Below are 16,417 nucleotides of genomic sequence, written 5' to 3' on the forward strand. Positions count from 1 at the left end.
ACCCCGCGCCTGTCCTGGTTGTTGGGAAGGACCAGCCCTACAAAACCACTGAAGTGCTTTTTGATGCTGATTTTCAGCTTTTAGACATGGACATCCCTTTGAAAATCTAGCTTTAAGAGTTTGGTACTACCTTTGGCTTGGTACTACCTTCTTGTGCTTTATGTTCTAGCCAAAGTTCAGAATCTTCTTTTGTGATTTAACCTCCCAAAATAAGAGAGCAGGCTAACAGCAAAAAAAAAAAAAAAAATTACCCCAAATCAAACAAGACATGAAAAGCAATGGAAGAAATGTTGTCTTCTTCCAGCAAATCTGCTTCCTGAATATATTCAGTTATGTCTACTGACTCTAATGACTAGTCTAAGCCTTTACTGTCTTTGTTCCTATTAGTCCAAGAGAGCTGAGACCTGTCAGTGAGAGCAGGCTCAATTCCCTTCCTCCCTAAGCATCAGCAGACATGCTGGCTAAGCTATAGGAAGAGCCTGCTTTGGCCCTCAGCATGGGTGCCTTGGGCTGATAAGAGAGAATAGGCTTTGCTAGGGAATGCTCTGCTCCCCCGAGAGCACAGAGGGCTGATGGGAGGCAGTGATGCCTTTTGTCCCTGCAAGCCTTGCCTAGAAAAGCCCTTAGATATGCTGCTTGGGAAGCCTTTCCCGAGCCTTTGTGCTTGCTGCTTGATGGCAAGGAAATAGCCATAGGGCAAGCCTTGCTGGGGATTAGAAAAATGGTTATGGTCTCAATTTCATCATATGCTTAAGTGTGTGCTTAACCTGCATCAAGCCTCCAATGTGTTGTCCAAGAGCCCAAAGTGGCCACAGAGGCACAGCTAAGGTGATGCTCCTGGATGGAGCACTGGGCTCAGGCTGCAGAGGGGATGCTCAGGGTGATGCTCCTGGATGGAGCACCGGGCTCAGGCTGCAGATGGGATGCTCAGGGTGATGCTGGCAGGAGCCTGTCAATGAGCAGGGGAGGTGCCTGCAGCTCTTGTGGGTGAGCAGGGGACAGCATGATGGCGTGAGGTGGCAGGGGAGTGTGAACAGTCAGGGGAGACTGCAGTGCCTGTGGTCAGTACCTGTGCCTAAGCATGGGACAGAGTGAGGACACTGAGCCCTAGGAGCAGGCTGCTGCCACGCTGGAGGAGTAGTGCAAAGGAGCTTGGAGGGACTGCAAGGAGCTGCTGTGGCTTGGTGGCAATATGCTTGATCACAAAAATGAGCCCAACTACCTCTCCTGGAAACAAGATACCTTCCAATCTGCTGGTATTGTCCTCCCTGGCACAGTTTTCACCCTCCTCATGCTGTTCAACAGCATTAGCTTGGTTTAGTCGCATGGGGATGGGCAGGAAGGATGGAGAATGCACATTTGCATCTGTAAAGCACATCTGCAGATGTTAAAGAGGTCTCTTCTGCCTTGTCCTCACCAAAAGCCACTTCAGAAGTGGCTGCTCCTGGGGCTCCTACAGGAATTAGAAGCGTCACATGGTGCTGCACAGCCAGGAAAACACTGGTGGATGGGTGAGATCAGCCTGCACCCTGCCTTTCTTACCTGTGTCTGGCTTCACTGCACTCCCCTTGAAACCAGCTGGCACTCTGGGGGAGTCAAGCTGCCAGCTCTTGGTCTACTGAAGTAATTGGGGTGAGATTTTTGAGTGGCATGTGAAGGCTAATGAATGGAAATAATTTGGTGTGTGTTACAGCAACGCATCTTCTGATCCCTCTGTAGGAAGCTGTTTTTTCATAACAAATGTTATGACAGGCTGGAGCAGTTCCTCTCCTTTAATCAGAGGAGAGAGTGGCATAAGAAGTGCTTTTCTGCTGCTTTAATAAAATGATAGCAGCTTATGAGTAAAGTAGGCTTTTAGGGCTGTGTTTGTGCTTGTACTGCTGAAGCACTGATGTTCCCTGGGTTGGAAACATCCATGTTGTCATGGGCTTAGGCAGGTGGGCAGGCTGTACTTCACCTCATTTACAGGGCAGAACACTCAGGGCTCCAGGGTTTAGAAAATTCTGTGTTGGGCTGGACTTAGACCAGCACTGGAGACAGGCTGGACCTTTCTGTGGGGCTGTTCCCTGACAAGATGACAAGCTAGGGACCAATCATGGCCTCCAGGGCATGGGTGAGCTCAGATCCCCAAGCCCAGAGATGGGTATGAAGCTCCCTGTGTGCTGCCTGGGGAAACCTGGAGCTCAGTACTGCTGTGTGCTCAGTCACACACGGCTCCTGGGACTCAACATCACCTTGTGGATCAGCCAGCAGACCTTGCAGGTGAGTGTTGGTCATGCTCTGAGCACAGTACTTGGTGACCACAGTGCAGTGTTCATGGAGGAAGGTGTCATGCTGTCCTGAGCAGCTTCAGGAGGAGCCTTCTTGGTGATAGAAGGTTCATGAAAGCTCATGAAAAATTCTGCCACTTCCAGTTTTGGTTGGAAATGGAGCTGAACCACATCCCGCTTCTAGTACTTGAGCCCTTTATTGGATCTTAGCTCAAGTCAAGTGATTGGGAGCAGTAGCCATCTCATAAGCTTCTTATGAGGATGAGCCACTAAAGGAACAAAAGTCTGTGGTGCATTAAAGGAGAAGCATATGTCTGGAGGGAGGCCAGCCCAGTCCTGCTTCCCATGGTGTCTTGGGCAGGTGAGGCATTTCCTTGGTGGTCTACAGATGTTCAGAAGAGATTTCTACTCTTCTCAGTTTCCTCCTGAAGCAGTATGTGGGCTTCTGTTTTGGGGTTTTGATCCCTTGCTCTTCAATGATCAATTCTTCTCACTTTCTTTCCCTCTAGGATCATGGACCGAGACACACAGGGTATGCTCAAGTCTCCAGTGCCCTTCCTTCTAGGGCACAGCCTCTCCAAGGATGGCATGGACTCTTTCAGCAAACATTTTGAGACCATTATGGAGTCCCATCGAGCCAAAGGCACATCTTACACCAGCCTGGACTCCATTGACATCCTTTCTTCTCCAGCCCGTACCCATGGGACCTTTTTCACTTTTGACCTCCCAACCCTCACCCCAGAAATACAGGGAAAAATCCGAGACAGCGCCAAGGTGATCGAGGAGAGCTTTGCTCCTCTGGCTCACTTAGAGCCAGACTCTGGGACTAGTTCAGCCACAGATGCCCCCTGGACAGAGAGGGAGGAGGAACGGGGCAGACGAAGAAAGGGCACTCGGCACAGCCCTTGCCACTCAGAGGACAGCTTTGGCACTCCCTTGGCTTCCAACATGAGGTGAGTGACCAAAGTTTCTTGCTGTCCAGCTGGGCCACTAAGGCTTGATGTGGAATCTGGTGCTGTGAGGTCTGGTTTGCAGCCAGAGCCTAATTTGTGTTGCTGGGGAAGGGTCAGGACTGCATGTGCTAGATTTTCTAGGCAGTGGCTGATCAGGCCAGTGATCACCATGGTATTGTGGTAGGTGTGTTGATGGGAGCACGACTCCTTTTCCATCTTTGCCAGCTTTGTAGGTTCTGGAGGACTGTGAGATTTTCTTCAGCCAATCAAGCAGGGAATGCCAGAACTTCAGTCCTGTGGGGGTTTTCATTGCAAGGCAGTCCAGTATCAGTGATGGTATGGGGAGAGACCAGTCTGAAGTTGACTACCAGTAGAAATTTGACAATGTTTCCCTACTGTGGACTTTGTTCCTTGTCATCTGCACTGCAGCCACTTTTTTCTTAAAGCCAGGAGCCCCATGGTCTTGTGCCTGATGTTCTGGCTTCCTGAACCTACTCAGCTTTGTTTATGTTGGAAGATGGAAAGATGAGCATCCTGAAACCCTCATCTGCTTTCCAGGCTTTTGTCTTTTCCATACCAAACCTATGTCACTTCTGGTCACAGTCTGTGCCATCTCTGTAGGCTCAGCTTGCGGTGGCCAGGTGAAGATCTAAGCTCTGTGTCTTCTCTGGTGTCTGCAGTCAAGAGAGGGGAGTGGGATATTGCATAAGCTCTATAGTCCTTGGGTCTGTCCAAGGGCCTTTTGGGGCAGAGAGGAGCTGGGTTAGGCCTTCCCTGCCTTTGGGACACTGAAGCCAGAGACGTGGTAGCGCAGAGGCCTGACAAAATTTGTGCAGTAAAACCAGTCATGTCTGGGAGGCACATGGCAGTGAAGGGTGACAGTATCCAGCCATGATCAGTGCTCTCTGCAGAAAGAACTGGCTTCCTATTCCTGTGCCAAGGCAAGGGACTGAAACACAGCACCCTGGGGAAACCAAAAGGACAGTATCTGACTAACTGTGCATGGGATGCCATTGTACCGCAGCATGGCAATGCAGGGGCACAGGCAGGTATGAGGGTGCAGAGACACAGCTGGCAGCAGGAGCAGCAATGGGGTGGCTTAACAGAGATTATTCCTCACTGGTTTACAGTCAGTGGAGCACAGAGCATGCTGGCAGCGCTGTTCTCCCCTCCTGGCTCAGGTTTCAGAGCAGTGCTGGCCATGGAAGGATGTTATGTACACCTCAAGCTGCCCTAGATCTTTGCTGAGCCCACCTTTGCTGGACCTCTTGTCATCTCCTCTTCTGGCAGGAGTCCTTCTACTTTGGTGACAGAGGGGCACAGGGGAAATGCAGCTGCAGTCCCCACTGTGCTCCCTGGCCTGGGGACCCCAAGGCCTGGGCTTCCCATAGCACCATCACTGCCAGCCTCACCTTCTGTTACACATGTATGCAGAGTCCCAAGCAACTACCTTTCCGTGCTTAGAAACTATTCCCTTGGTTATCAGTAGGTCCCTGCACAGCCCTTGCTTTTTCCAGCTCAGAGCCTGTTTCTTGCCCATGTCCTGGACTGTTCTGATCTACCATGCTGCCCTGCAGCAGGTGAGCAGGTACCCTGGCTCCAGTGGTGGCCTGAAGCAGAGACTGCAGGAAAGAAGTGAGACATGAGGCGTGGAGGAGCAGGGCCCTGCTGCAGGCCCCCAGCAGGGAGCAGTCCAGCTCTTTGCTCCCCAGCATGGAGTGAGCCTCCCCTCCCAGTCCCACAGGCAACAGTGGACAGAGGGGCAGGTGTGGTTGGAATCTGCCATCTGGTGCAGTGGAAAGGAGTGGAGACTGGGGCTGGGAGCAGGAACTGGGTTGGGAAGCAGCAAAGGCATGTGGGACCAGAGTCTGGGACAGCCCATCATCCGCAGGATCAGTCCTCAGGGGGCAGGGGTTCTGGCAAGGGAGAGATCCAAGAAGTTTCCTATTCCCAATCACTGCTGCTACCCACTTTCTAGACTCTCAGTGGAGCTTCTAGACTCTCATGAAGCTGAATATTCCCAAGTAGTTTGAGGAAGATGTGGCTGGGCTGATTGCTCAAAGGTTCCCATGCACTGGAACCAGCTGATCCTGACACCTGGCAGGGCTGATTGAGCAGAGCTTATCCTTGTAATTCTCCCACGAAGGGGTATTCAATGGAAATTGGTGAGGAAAGGAGTTAGGAACCTCTGCAGTCACTATAGTGCATCATCACCTGTGCCAGCAGGGCCAGAGCAAGGCACTCACCACTGTCCATGGGCACAAGCAGGTTGTCCATGGGCACAAGCAGTACAGGCTGACTGCCACCAGCACAGATAGACTGTGGGGGCAGGGGGACTCTGCGGAGGAGACTGTGCTTTATATTGTCAGTCTGAGGGCTGGCAGAGGTGACCTCAGGCTGCAGGGCTTTGGTGTGGCTGGTCATGAGCACCAGTGGGTCTGGGCCTGCATGTGCTGCCCCGTGGCTGTCCTTGTGGCCCCAAAAGCTTTGCTGCTAACTGTTGCAATAGTTGGGGTCGGGATCCGGGTTGGAGACAGCCTTGCAGCCTGTGACTTCCCACCTCCCTCAGTGGCAGGAATGGCCAATCAGTGATGCCCTGCATTGCTGGGGAGATGTGGTGTCCCCCACAGCCAGTGGCCTTGGGTCATGCAGCCTTGTTGCTTATACCAAGGCTCTGGTGTACCTCAGCACATAATAGTTGAGACCATGCTTTTATCTTGACCTTGTATGTGGGAAGTATGTCTAAGTGCAGACCTACAAAGGCCTCCCCTGGGATGCCTGCACCTACTCCAGAAGGCTTAGTTGAAAGGGATGGAGCAGAGACAGAACACTCTCCCTGCCCTGCCCACAGTGGGACACCCAGCAGTGACATCTCCAGGACAGGCTCTGTGAGTAGGTTATCACCTGATTTGGGCAGGAGGCGAAAGTGTGCAGCTCCCTTGCTCTCACTGGGCAGAGAGCTTCAGTTAAAGCAGGTTGTCCCTGTGGCTATGACAGATCTCTGCAGAGCATGTGTGGAGGCAGAGCTCCCCAGGGCTAGGGAATCCTTCGGACCCAGGGAAGCCAGCCAGGGATGGATGCAGTGCTGGCAGGATGGTGGGGGTAGGAGCTCGGGCAGCCCTGGGAGATTACAGGGACATTACTTCAGTGGTGACAGCCAGACTTCTGCAGCTGCAGGTCCAGATTGCAGGACTTGGCCATGTGCTGGTGCAAGCAGGTGTCCAGAGGGTCACTTGGCTTGCCCAGTCCTGTACAGGTAGGCACTGTGGACTGTGGGGCATCAGCCCCGGAGGAATGTAAATGGGCGACCTGCATCTCTCTGGGGTTGCAAGACCCCTGAAATCCAGCTACCCAGCTTCCCTGCAATCCCACTCTTCTGGAACCAGCCTTGGCCTCGGGCACAGCCGTGCCGGTCCCTAAGGTTAGTCCGCGGAGGGAAGAGACGTGACTCGACCCCCGAGCGAGGCAGGTTCTGCTGGGACCTCATCGGGGCTTGCCTGCGGTGGGACAGAAAGAAGGGTAGGCGGGAGAGGCAACATCAAAGGTGAGGCTGCGAACCGAGGTGAAAATGGCCAGACAGCAGGGCGAGGGCAGCACGCCTGGAGCCTCGCTAGAGGGAGAGCTCGGCCCTGGAGCCGCGGCTGTGTGGGGGGGGCGGGGGCTGCTGGCGTGTGCTAGAGCACGGGGCCCGGCAGCCAGCTCCGCTGCCTCTCTTTATAAGGTTCCTTATGTTACTGCAGCGGTCGGAGAGGCGCTGCCCCTCCCCTCCCGGGGCCAGCGCAGGTCTCTCGGCTGACCTGAGCTCCAAGGTAGCACTGGGCAAACTGGTGAGGATGCCGTGAAGGGCTGTGCCCAGTCTGGGGCCCCGTGGGGTGGATTCGGAGTGTGATGCAGAAGACTCAGGCTGAGAGCTGAGCAGGGGAAGCTGGACCTTGAGAAAAGGATGAAGATAGGGTAAGGGAGGTATGGGGTGATAGCGCAGTAGGGAGACAAGGCTGGAGTGCAGGATGAAGAGGTCTCCCCACAGGCATTGGCACAGCAAGAAATAAAGGACAAGCCTGGGGGGAATTTTCCCCTATGCAAGCTATGTCAAGCCATGGAGAGCAACAGAAGCCAGGACACAGAACACATCAGCCCACCACAGCATAAAAGACAGTGGATCCCAGGGATGGCAGGTCTCTCTGCAGAGGCATGAGCAGCAGCACATACCTGTGGGATGCAGCCCCGTGTGTCAGGCATTAATTTCAGCTCTCAGATCTGACTCAGAGCCCCTAGGCTGGTCTTGGCCCGAGGGTCCAAGACACCCAGGTTTTCCTGTGCTGACTCTATGGCATCTGTGTCTTTGAAGGAGAAGACCACTCTCCATCCAGCAGGTGAGTAACTGAACATTTAAGGCTCTTGGCTCACACCAGAAATTGTTTGGTGGGATTTTAGTGTCAGTCCTTGCCCTCTACAGGAGCAGCTGTGTCCCTCACAAGAAGAGCTGGTGAGGGGAGTGATGGAGGACAAATAGACATCTCCAGAGAATGCTGGTGCTGCAGGGGGGGTTCTGGAAGTCTGCAGAGAAACAAGACTGAGGAGGGGCACAGCTGCCCAAAGTTCAGTCCTATCTGGATCTGGCAGCAGTAACACTGGTGGGTGCTGCTGTGGCTGGGTGATTGTTAGACTCCAGAGCTGCCAGAAAGCACAACCAGCCGAGCCTGTGGTTGGAAGCTGGTCTAGCTGACCTTCAAGTGTCCTCCCAGCCCTAACTTCAATTCTGTGAGGAATGAACTGGCCCAGATTCTTGCTGTCATAAATCAAAGTCGTTCCACTGAGACCGATGGAGGGAGCTGTGTTTATTTAGCTCAGCCAAAGATCCGGTCTGGTACATTCTTAGCAGCAACATTAGGCAGGCTTGGTTTGCTTGGCAGAGGCAATCTAGCTATGCACATGGCTTCCCCTTCCAGAATTGAGGGGAGTGCTGCTTTGCCCTATGCACCTGTCCCTTGTGGATCTGCACCAGACTCCTTACCATGGTTTAGGATGAAACCAGCCTCATGTGGGGAGCAAGAGGTACTTGAATTGTTTAATGGTCTGGAGTTTCCCACAGCAGGTGTCTTGCCTGGAGCTGTGTCAGGACAGACCTGGACAGCCCAGGAGCTCAGCTGAGCACACCCCAGCTCCTGGGGAGCAGGTTGTTGCTGCAGGAAGGGTACCACCACGCAGATGTGTCTCTGCTGGCATCTGGGAGGTGGAGGTCAGCCCCTTGGGCCTTCTTGCTGCTCCACATCCGGGGGAGAAGATTTGCTCCTGATTGCTGTAAAACCAAGTGAACATGGTGCCAAGTAAGCTTGGTTGATGGTGACAAGGTGGATAGGATGTCAGGACTCCTGCAGTGACACACTGCAATGCAGCCAGGGAAGGTGCTGTGGTCTTTGCTTCTGGGCTACAGGCAGTTGGCTAGAGGAGCAATATTGGGGTGAGATGATGATCCAGCTACAGGAAATGAGTGTTTGGCTCTGGGAAAGAACATTTGGGCCCTGGAAGAAGCAGTGTGCTTGGTACAGTGGCCCTGAGCAGGACTGTGATTCTGCAGCAGCTTTCCAGGGCAGGGAGCACAAGTCCTGCTGAGCTGGGGTGGGAGGTGGTCAGTGAAGGGCCTCTGTCTTAGGGTGCACCCTGAGCCCTGTGCTGGATGACATGTCTTCCTTGCAGAGACCCCCAGATGTGCCTCACTGCAGTACTCTGGGCTCTAGGAAACGCCTCTGAGGTGACCTGTGCTCCCAATGACATGAGTAGTGGCAGCTGGGAGAGGGATGAGCTAGCACTGTGTCTGCTCAGGAGTGACTTATTTCATGCACACTGAGGATACTTGCCCAGTATCAAATTTGATCTTTATTCCTTAAGTGTGTATTTAATGTAAAAAGTATGATCTCAGTGTTTCTTCAAGCCAAACTAAAATGTCACTTTACTAAACACACCAAAAAACCCTTACCCTGAGACCTGCAATTAGCTCATTGGTGAGAAAATTAGCATAACCTCAATTACCTCAGACATGGACACGTCTCTTGCTCTGCTCTCCGTTTGTTTGAGAATTGGGCTCTTGTTTTTCTGTCTTTAAGCTGCATGTTCTCCAAGCCAGTTGTGGCTTTGTGTGGTGGCAGACAGGGACCACAAAGGGGGCATACTGAGCCTACAGAGGCTGACTGTCCATATTTAACTGCATGAGAGTGGCTTGAGTGCTAGAATAAAACCCGTTTCACCGCATGGTTGAATAGAGCCTCATCCTGAGAGCAAGGTTATGCTTTGCTGTAAAACACCAAATAAGTGCTGGAGCTTGGTGAGGGAGGGAGGAACAAATTTCACTGGTAGAGCTACTTTGGACTCAAGGTTTGAGATCCCTGAATGCCCATTGCAAGAAGCAAGGCAGGAATTGTAGTCACAGGCTGGGACCAGCAGGGAGTTACAGGTATTGAAGGGCAAGAGAGATTTTTTAAGTGGCCCCACACCTGAATGCTCAGCACTAGGTAGGAAAGTTGAGGACCATAGATTAGGAAGAGAGGTTATGGGGGAAGATTTGGAGCTCTAGGTTTTTCCCTGGATGCTCCCAGAACTGTCCATGTGAGGGGGGACAACCTCTCAGGCAGGATAGATAAGGTCTAGAAGGATATTCAGAGTGTTAGGGATGATGCAAAGAATTAAAGTATTTTGAGAGGGTGACTGAGCAGCAACTTGCTCTGGGGATGCACTTGGACCATGGAGAGTGTTAGAGGGTGGCTTTGCATTTTGTAGCTGGAAGAGCACGCTTGGAACCACTGGGCAGCAAAGGGGACAGTGCCTGTGCCCTTGTGATAACAGATAAAGATTTTAGCAAAAAAATGTAGTCACCACAACCCATGGCTGGCAGGTGCCAGCTGCTGGGATGGATTAATGTCCTCTGCCTCTGGGAATCAAAGAGCCTGTGACCTCTGTCCTTGGTTGAGGTCACAGTGACAGCTGCCACACAAGGAGCTGAAGTGGGGCCCAGGTGTGTGCCCAGCAGCACCAGCCTGTTCTGCTGTTGGGTACCCCTCAGAGCAGCTTTGACCATGCCAGACAGTGAAGGCACAGTCAGGCACCAGGGCCCATGCCAGCAGCACCTTTGGATGTGGCTGTTTTGGGAGGAGAAGAGCTTTTAGGCAGGTGGGAGATTTGCCCACAGGATGGGGTGTACTCATAATGCAGACAGTGATGCTGGAAGCTGCCTGCCCAGCTCCCCAGAGCTGGTGGAGTCACACCTGGTGAGCTCAGGGTGATCTTGTGACCACTCTTGTGGCTGCTTCCACCAGGGTGCATTGGAGTGATGGATAGTCTCCCTAGGGAGGACTGGAGCCAAGTGGGCACAAATCTGCCTTGGCCACCCATCTAGGTCTTGCCACAATCATCCCCTGGCACCACTGAGCTCAGCAGTGGTCTGAGCAAAGCACATCTCTCCAAGAACTTGCACCAGGGAAGTGTCTGACCCACAGGTTTAGTGCAGAGCAGCTTCTCCAGCTGCATGCTGGCTGGGGGTGGCAGGAAGGTGGAGAGGATGGCCCCTGAGAGCCCCCAAGGCGTGAGGCAGCCTGCCAGTGTTGTGCAGGGCTCCCCTGCGACAGGCAGCGCTGAGCAGGAGGAGGCTCGTCCTTCTTGAAAAAAGCAGAGCCTCAAGGAGATTGGCCTGGGTAATTGGCTCAGGAGAGCAGGCCTCTTAAAACTCAATTAGAGACTTTTAAAAATAAATCAGACTGGAACATTGTAAGGGCTGCCAGAAAATTTGGGCGAGGTCAAAGTTGCTTAACATTTGTTGTTGATTAGATTCAACCAGCTTTTGGTCGGGATAACTTCTGCGCAGCTGAGTCAGATTGCTTTGGGGGCCAAGCCAAGAGTGTCTCCTAACATGGCCATTTAAGGCGTGGTGGGCTGAGAGCTGATGGGCAGCCTGGGGAAGACAGCGCTCCACTGAGAGCTGGGAGGCTGGGGGGTTTTTCCTTTGTTCTCTGCCTCATCTCTGCCATCTGTGTAGTGCTTTGAAATCAGTGGGTGGGCAAAGGTGAATGAAGGAATGGGAGTTGTCTTGTTTTGGGTAGAAACTGCACTTGAGAGCAGCACGAGGAGTTTGTCCAGATTAAAAATGAGTACAGAGCTGTAGAACAGCATGTGATGTTGCACATGTTTCTGCTCCAAGTCTCTGCTACAGCTGAGCTTGGCAGAGCCTAAGCCCACACATACAGTTTCACAAGTTCAAAGTGGGGGACTTTGGAGTAGTTGTCCTTTCCTTCCACATCCACTATGAATGTTGGTTTGAGTGCCTTGGTCCAGTCAGTCACTGGTGCTGTCCCATCACCCCACCCCTCCTCCCAAACCTGCATTCCTACGCCTTCCCTAGCTCCCTTAGCTGACCTCAGAGTGTCTCTGACCAGTGCAGTCATGCTGGGTCCCAGCAGTGAGTAGCTAGTCTCCAAAGCAGGGTGAGGAGCATGCATTTCCTGAGAAGCTGAACAAGGTGGGGGTCTGTAGGCAGGCTGACGTGGAGTGTCCCTTCCCATTGCAGCGAGCGCCCCCAGAGCCAGCTGGTTTCAGACTCGGAGTCGGAGATGGACAGCGTGGAGCAGCTGGCCCTGGGCAGCACGGACACCCTTTCCAATGGACACAAGGCTGACCTGGAGGCTGCCAAACGCCTGGCCAAGAGGCTCTACAACCTGGATGGCTTTAAAAAAGCAGATGTGGCTCGCCACCTGGGGAAGAAGTACGTGTGGGTATTTGGAAGGAATGTTCCATTCTGCAAGGAGCTCACTTGCACCCACAGTGCACCTGCAGCTGCTGCCCTTGTGGGGCACCAGGCTGGCAAGGAACTGCTGGCAGGACCACAAAACCCGCTCCTCATCACTGGTACATTTGCACCAGGTGTTCCCTCTAAAGGTCTTAAAACCTAGGAGATGTCCAGATTTTCGTACCTTCCTACCATGACTACATCTTGGATGCTTCAGTAAGGTGTTGGGGCATGGGGATGGCCAGCTGACCTCTTGGGGGCCCTTCCCTCTATAGCTTCTCCATTTTCTGTTACATGCCCAGTATTCCCAGTGAATTTGTGGGTGGCTTCTCTGAGTTTCGTGGGAGCATGGGGTGTCTCTGTCCCTGGCACGCTTCTTGCAACCCTGGGGAGCTCCCAGCCTCCTGGAATCCACCCAACCCCTGCGTGCCTTTGGCTATCCCCACAGCCTGGTCAATTCCATTCTCGCCCTCCCCCTTTTCTATTTCAGCAATGAGTTCAGCCGGATGGTGGCAGGGGAATATCTGAAGTTCTTCGTGTTCACAGGGATGAGTCTGGATCAGGCTCTCAGGTCAGAACTGAGCGTGTGTACATGTGTGCCTGTGGTGGTCACCAGAGTGGGGTCCCAACAGACTGTGCCCTCTGCACCTCTGCAAACACACAGAGATCTGCAGGAGCAAGCAGACCCCATGACTGCCACCTGGAGATCCTCTTACCTCTTAAACAGGAGAGGGTGATTTCCAAGATAGTCTCTCAGCCATGCAACCAAGAAAAAACATTCCTGGTCCTAACTCAATGGTCAGTGCAGTTAAATGACAGTCTGGTTCACGTAGGCCTGACTTTCCAGGTCTTGAACTCAAATCATTCTGTTGTTACACCTACCTCCTTTCCCAGTGTAGCTCCTGGGATTGGTTGTAGGTCTCTGTGATGTGCCAGCAGGATATGGTGCTGTGGCCTTGGAGGACAGTCCCACAGTGGGTTTGGAGGGAGGGAAGGTTGTGCAAAACAGGGCTTCATCCAGCACACAGGAAGGTCTCAAAACCAGAAAGCACAGCTCCATTCCTGCACAGGGTGAGTTGAAGAAACTGCAGTGGGCTTCATGTGTGACCAACCCTGCTACTGCTTTTTCAGGTCCTTTCTGAAAGAGCTGGCCTTGATGGGAGAGACGCAAGAGCGAGAGCGAGTGCTGGCTCATTTTTCCCAGCGCTACTATGAGTGTAATCCCAATGCCATCTCCTCAGAAGGTAAGAAACTGCATGTCTGTGGGGAGTGTGTGTCTGTGTGTGCATGTGTGTGTTTTAGAGGAGCTTATGTGTTTGTCAGCTCAGTGAATGTACTCAAACTGAAACTAGAGAGCAGGCAGAGAGCCTATACTGATGCCTTAGAAGATAGTCCCAGTATGTCATTTCCCTCAAATGACAGCTGCTTCAGATTTTTTTTTTAAGCCTCATCTGGTTGGATGATGCATAATTAGGGCTCAACCCATTCTTAATTTTGACCTTGAGCAGATTAGCACAAGAGACACACTTAGCAGAGTCCTCACCAAATAGACCCCCGCTCTCAGACCCTCAGCTCAGGGAATATCTAAGTGAGGTCCCTAGCCTAGCATTTCAGGAGCACAGACACCTGCTTTGTGCTATTTCATGTCTTCACACCACTTCTGTGTGCATTCACACAGAGTGGGCCTGCTCTGGGCTGGCTCTGGCACTGGTGAGGTTTGGGCTGCCTGGCTGGCTGAGGCTGTGTCTGTCCTACCTTGCCATGCTAGAAGCTCTGCAGGATTAGCAGCAGCATCACTGCCTGGCTATAGGGGCAGCAGGCTCGATGGGAATTTGTATGCTGAGGTTTGGAACCAGCAGCCTCTTACCTACTTACCTGCATGCTGTCAGCACTGCAGTGTCCAGGGTGGGAGGAGGGGGCTCAGTGCTGTCTCGGGGGCTCAGAGACCCCATAGCTTTCTTAAGATGCTGAGGCACTGGAGCACCAGCTGCAGGGCTGGGCTGGGGGCTCTAATTCCTGTCCTGTGCTTGTGCTGCAGATGGAGCCCACACCCTCACGTGCGCCCTGATGCTGCTAAACACAGATTTGCATGGACATGTAAGTCACCACTGCCACTGTTTCAGTCTGTCCCCTGTCTGACCTCACCACCCTGAAACTGTAGGTGCTCAGGGAAAGGTGAGAACAGTGCCACACGAGCAGGAGGCATGGGATCCTGTGCCCATAAGAGCTTGTCACCCCTAATGTGTTTGGTGAGGAGAGGCGAGAAAGGCTTAATTAGAGGAGGGGCTAATGAAGGAGAGAGTGGGGCTTTGAAGGAGACTTGCTGAGCTGAAAGATGTAGAGTTGGAACAAGGACAGAAAAGAAAACTGAACAGGAAAAGAAGGTGGGAATGAGACTCCAAAACCAGCTGCCTTTGGGAGCAGGGAGCACACAATTTTGAAAAAGGAGCCTATTTAAAACTCCTGGAGTCTCTGCAAAGCCAGCAGCTTCCCCGTACCTGCAAGCAGCCTTCCAGAGACTGGGCTGGTCCCTCACCCCTCTGCAGAGATTGGTGTGTTTGTTCCTGGGCTGTGGGACCTGCTTCAGCCAGCAGTGACCTCTGTCCCAAAGGAAATCCTGATGTTTCTCTCCCCCTGACTCCCCCAGAACATTGGGAAGAGAATGTCCTGCTCCGACTTCATTGGCAACTTGGAGGGACTCAATGGAGGCACTGATTTCCCCAAGGAGCTGCTCAAGGTAAATTTGGTTGTTCTCCATGGCTGGCCAAGCAGCAGGAGCAGAAGTGAGAGCTTTGGGCTGGATGACATGGAGGGCTACCTGAGATGCTATGAATGCAAGATGCATTTACATGCAAGAACAGTGATGATCCCTGAACCTGCAGTTGTGCTCCTGCTTTGCTGAGGGCAACATGGGCTGCTCCATTCCCCCAGCAGGACATGTGAGCTTTGCCTGGGGTTCTGATTCCCTCATTGCTCTTGCTGTGCCTATATTGCAGGCAAGGGAGCACACATGGGGCAGCTTACTAGGGCTGGTTTGCACAGCTGCAGCCAGAGGCTTCCCACCATCAGTCCTGTGGTACTCAGCCCTTTCTGACTCCCTGAAGCACTGGGGCCCAAAACTTTGGCCAGGCCCTGGGACTGGAGCCATCTCTGGGGCAGAGGTGACATGGGCAAGGCATTGCAATGGGGAGAGTGGGCTGGAGGTTAAAAGCTCGGAGCTGGGAACTCACCACACTGGTAGGACTGGGGGACTCCTGCCTTCTCCCTGCCTGACCCAGTTCCTAGAGGGGCTTGGTCAGGGAGAGCAGTGTTCAGCAAGCGCCTCTGGCCTTGGACTGCTGCACTTCTGTGGCATTGCCTGCTCTCAGGAGGATTTTCTGAGCTGCTGTCTCCCTGTCTCAGACCCTGGGAATAGGCTTAGCTCCCATGGGGTCTGCTGGGCAGAAACTGCTGCTGTTGGTGAAGCGCTGCAGTTGGCAAATACTCATGATGTGGAAGATGGGTTCCCACAGGGTGCTGGAGCCACAGCGGGGGGGGAGGTGGTTGATGAAAAAAGGCAAGAGAGGATGAAAAGCTGAGCTCCCTTTTCAGCCTTTGTGGGTCTATTCCTGGTTGTGTCGCTCACCCCATCATTAAGGGGTTACCAGCAGTTCTCAATAGGGCTGTCCTCCCTCTCAGCCCACACTTCACCAGTAAAAGGAGTTACTCAGGAAAAATTCTCCTCTAATTTTAAACCCAGCTCCAGAAAAGGCTTTAGGCACACAAAATGGATGGAAACCTGTGAAATGTGAACCCTGGCCCTTCAGTGCTGCTACACCTTGGAGTATCTGAGCTCCACACACTTCTTGGTGTGTCCCCTTTACATCCCTCACTGCCCCATGGTTGAGTGCCCACACTTGAGGCATTGCCCTATTAAACTCAGCCCCTCAGAACACCAGCACTTCAAACACATAAGATGAAGTTACCATATCAGCTCCCAGACAGAGGGTGAGGAGGTGCCATGAAGCTACAGGCTTTCCCTCACGGGCAGGGACCAAGGCCTTTGCTGGGTATAAGGAGGTGGAAGAAGGCTGCAGTGCTGCAGCACAGCCCTGCACAGCTCAGCCCAGCAGCTGGGAGGCTGCTCTGCTAAAAATGGCCTGTTCCCTCTGCAGCTGCGGTGCTTCCCACCGCCGCATTCCAGCCGCCTCTGTACAGGAGCCATGCTGGGGAGGGGGAGTGAAAGACACTGTGAGGAACTCAGGCAGGGCAGGCTGCAGCTCTTCTGAAGCACCTGAAGCACCGCTCCACTTTGGAAACCCCCTGCCTGTGCAAGGGGGAGTAGGTTTCTGGGGCAGGTGAGATGGAGAAAGTGCTGGGAGAAGAACTGGCAAGGGGATCTTGGGCAGCCTCAGCCAGCTCCTCCAGGGAAGGCACTCTTT

General features: G+C 53.1%; 1 protein-coding gene across 1 annotated transcript in view; it reads left to right on the forward strand.

Moving 5' to 3' along the window:
- PSD (pleckstrin and Sec7 domain containing) overlaps window positions 1–16,417 on the forward strand; it is a 43,771-nt gene that overhangs the window by 13,620 nt on the left and 13,734 nt on the right. The window contains exons 6-11 of the mRNA XM_031061750.1: window positions 2,780–3,223; window positions 11,778–11,972; window positions 12,487–12,567; window positions 13,128–13,240; window positions 14,035–14,093; window positions 14,644–14,733. Coding sequence (XP_030917610.1) covers window positions 2,780–3,223; window positions 11,778–11,972; window positions 12,487–12,567; window positions 13,128–13,240; window positions 14,035–14,093; window positions 14,644–14,733 — 982 coding nt within the window. The remainder of the gene's footprint in view (window positions 1–2,779; window positions 3,224–11,777; window positions 11,973–12,486; window positions 12,568–13,127; window positions 13,241–14,034; window positions 14,094–14,643; window positions 14,734–16,417) is intronic.

Source organism: Geospiza fortis, unplaced genomic scaffold (genome assembly GCF_000277835.1).
Source record: "Geospiza fortis unplaced genomic scaffold, GeoFor_1.0 scaffold130, whole genome shotgun sequence".
Lineage (NCBI taxonomy): Eukaryota > Metazoa > Chordata > Aves > Passeriformes > Thraupidae > Geospiza > Geospiza fortis.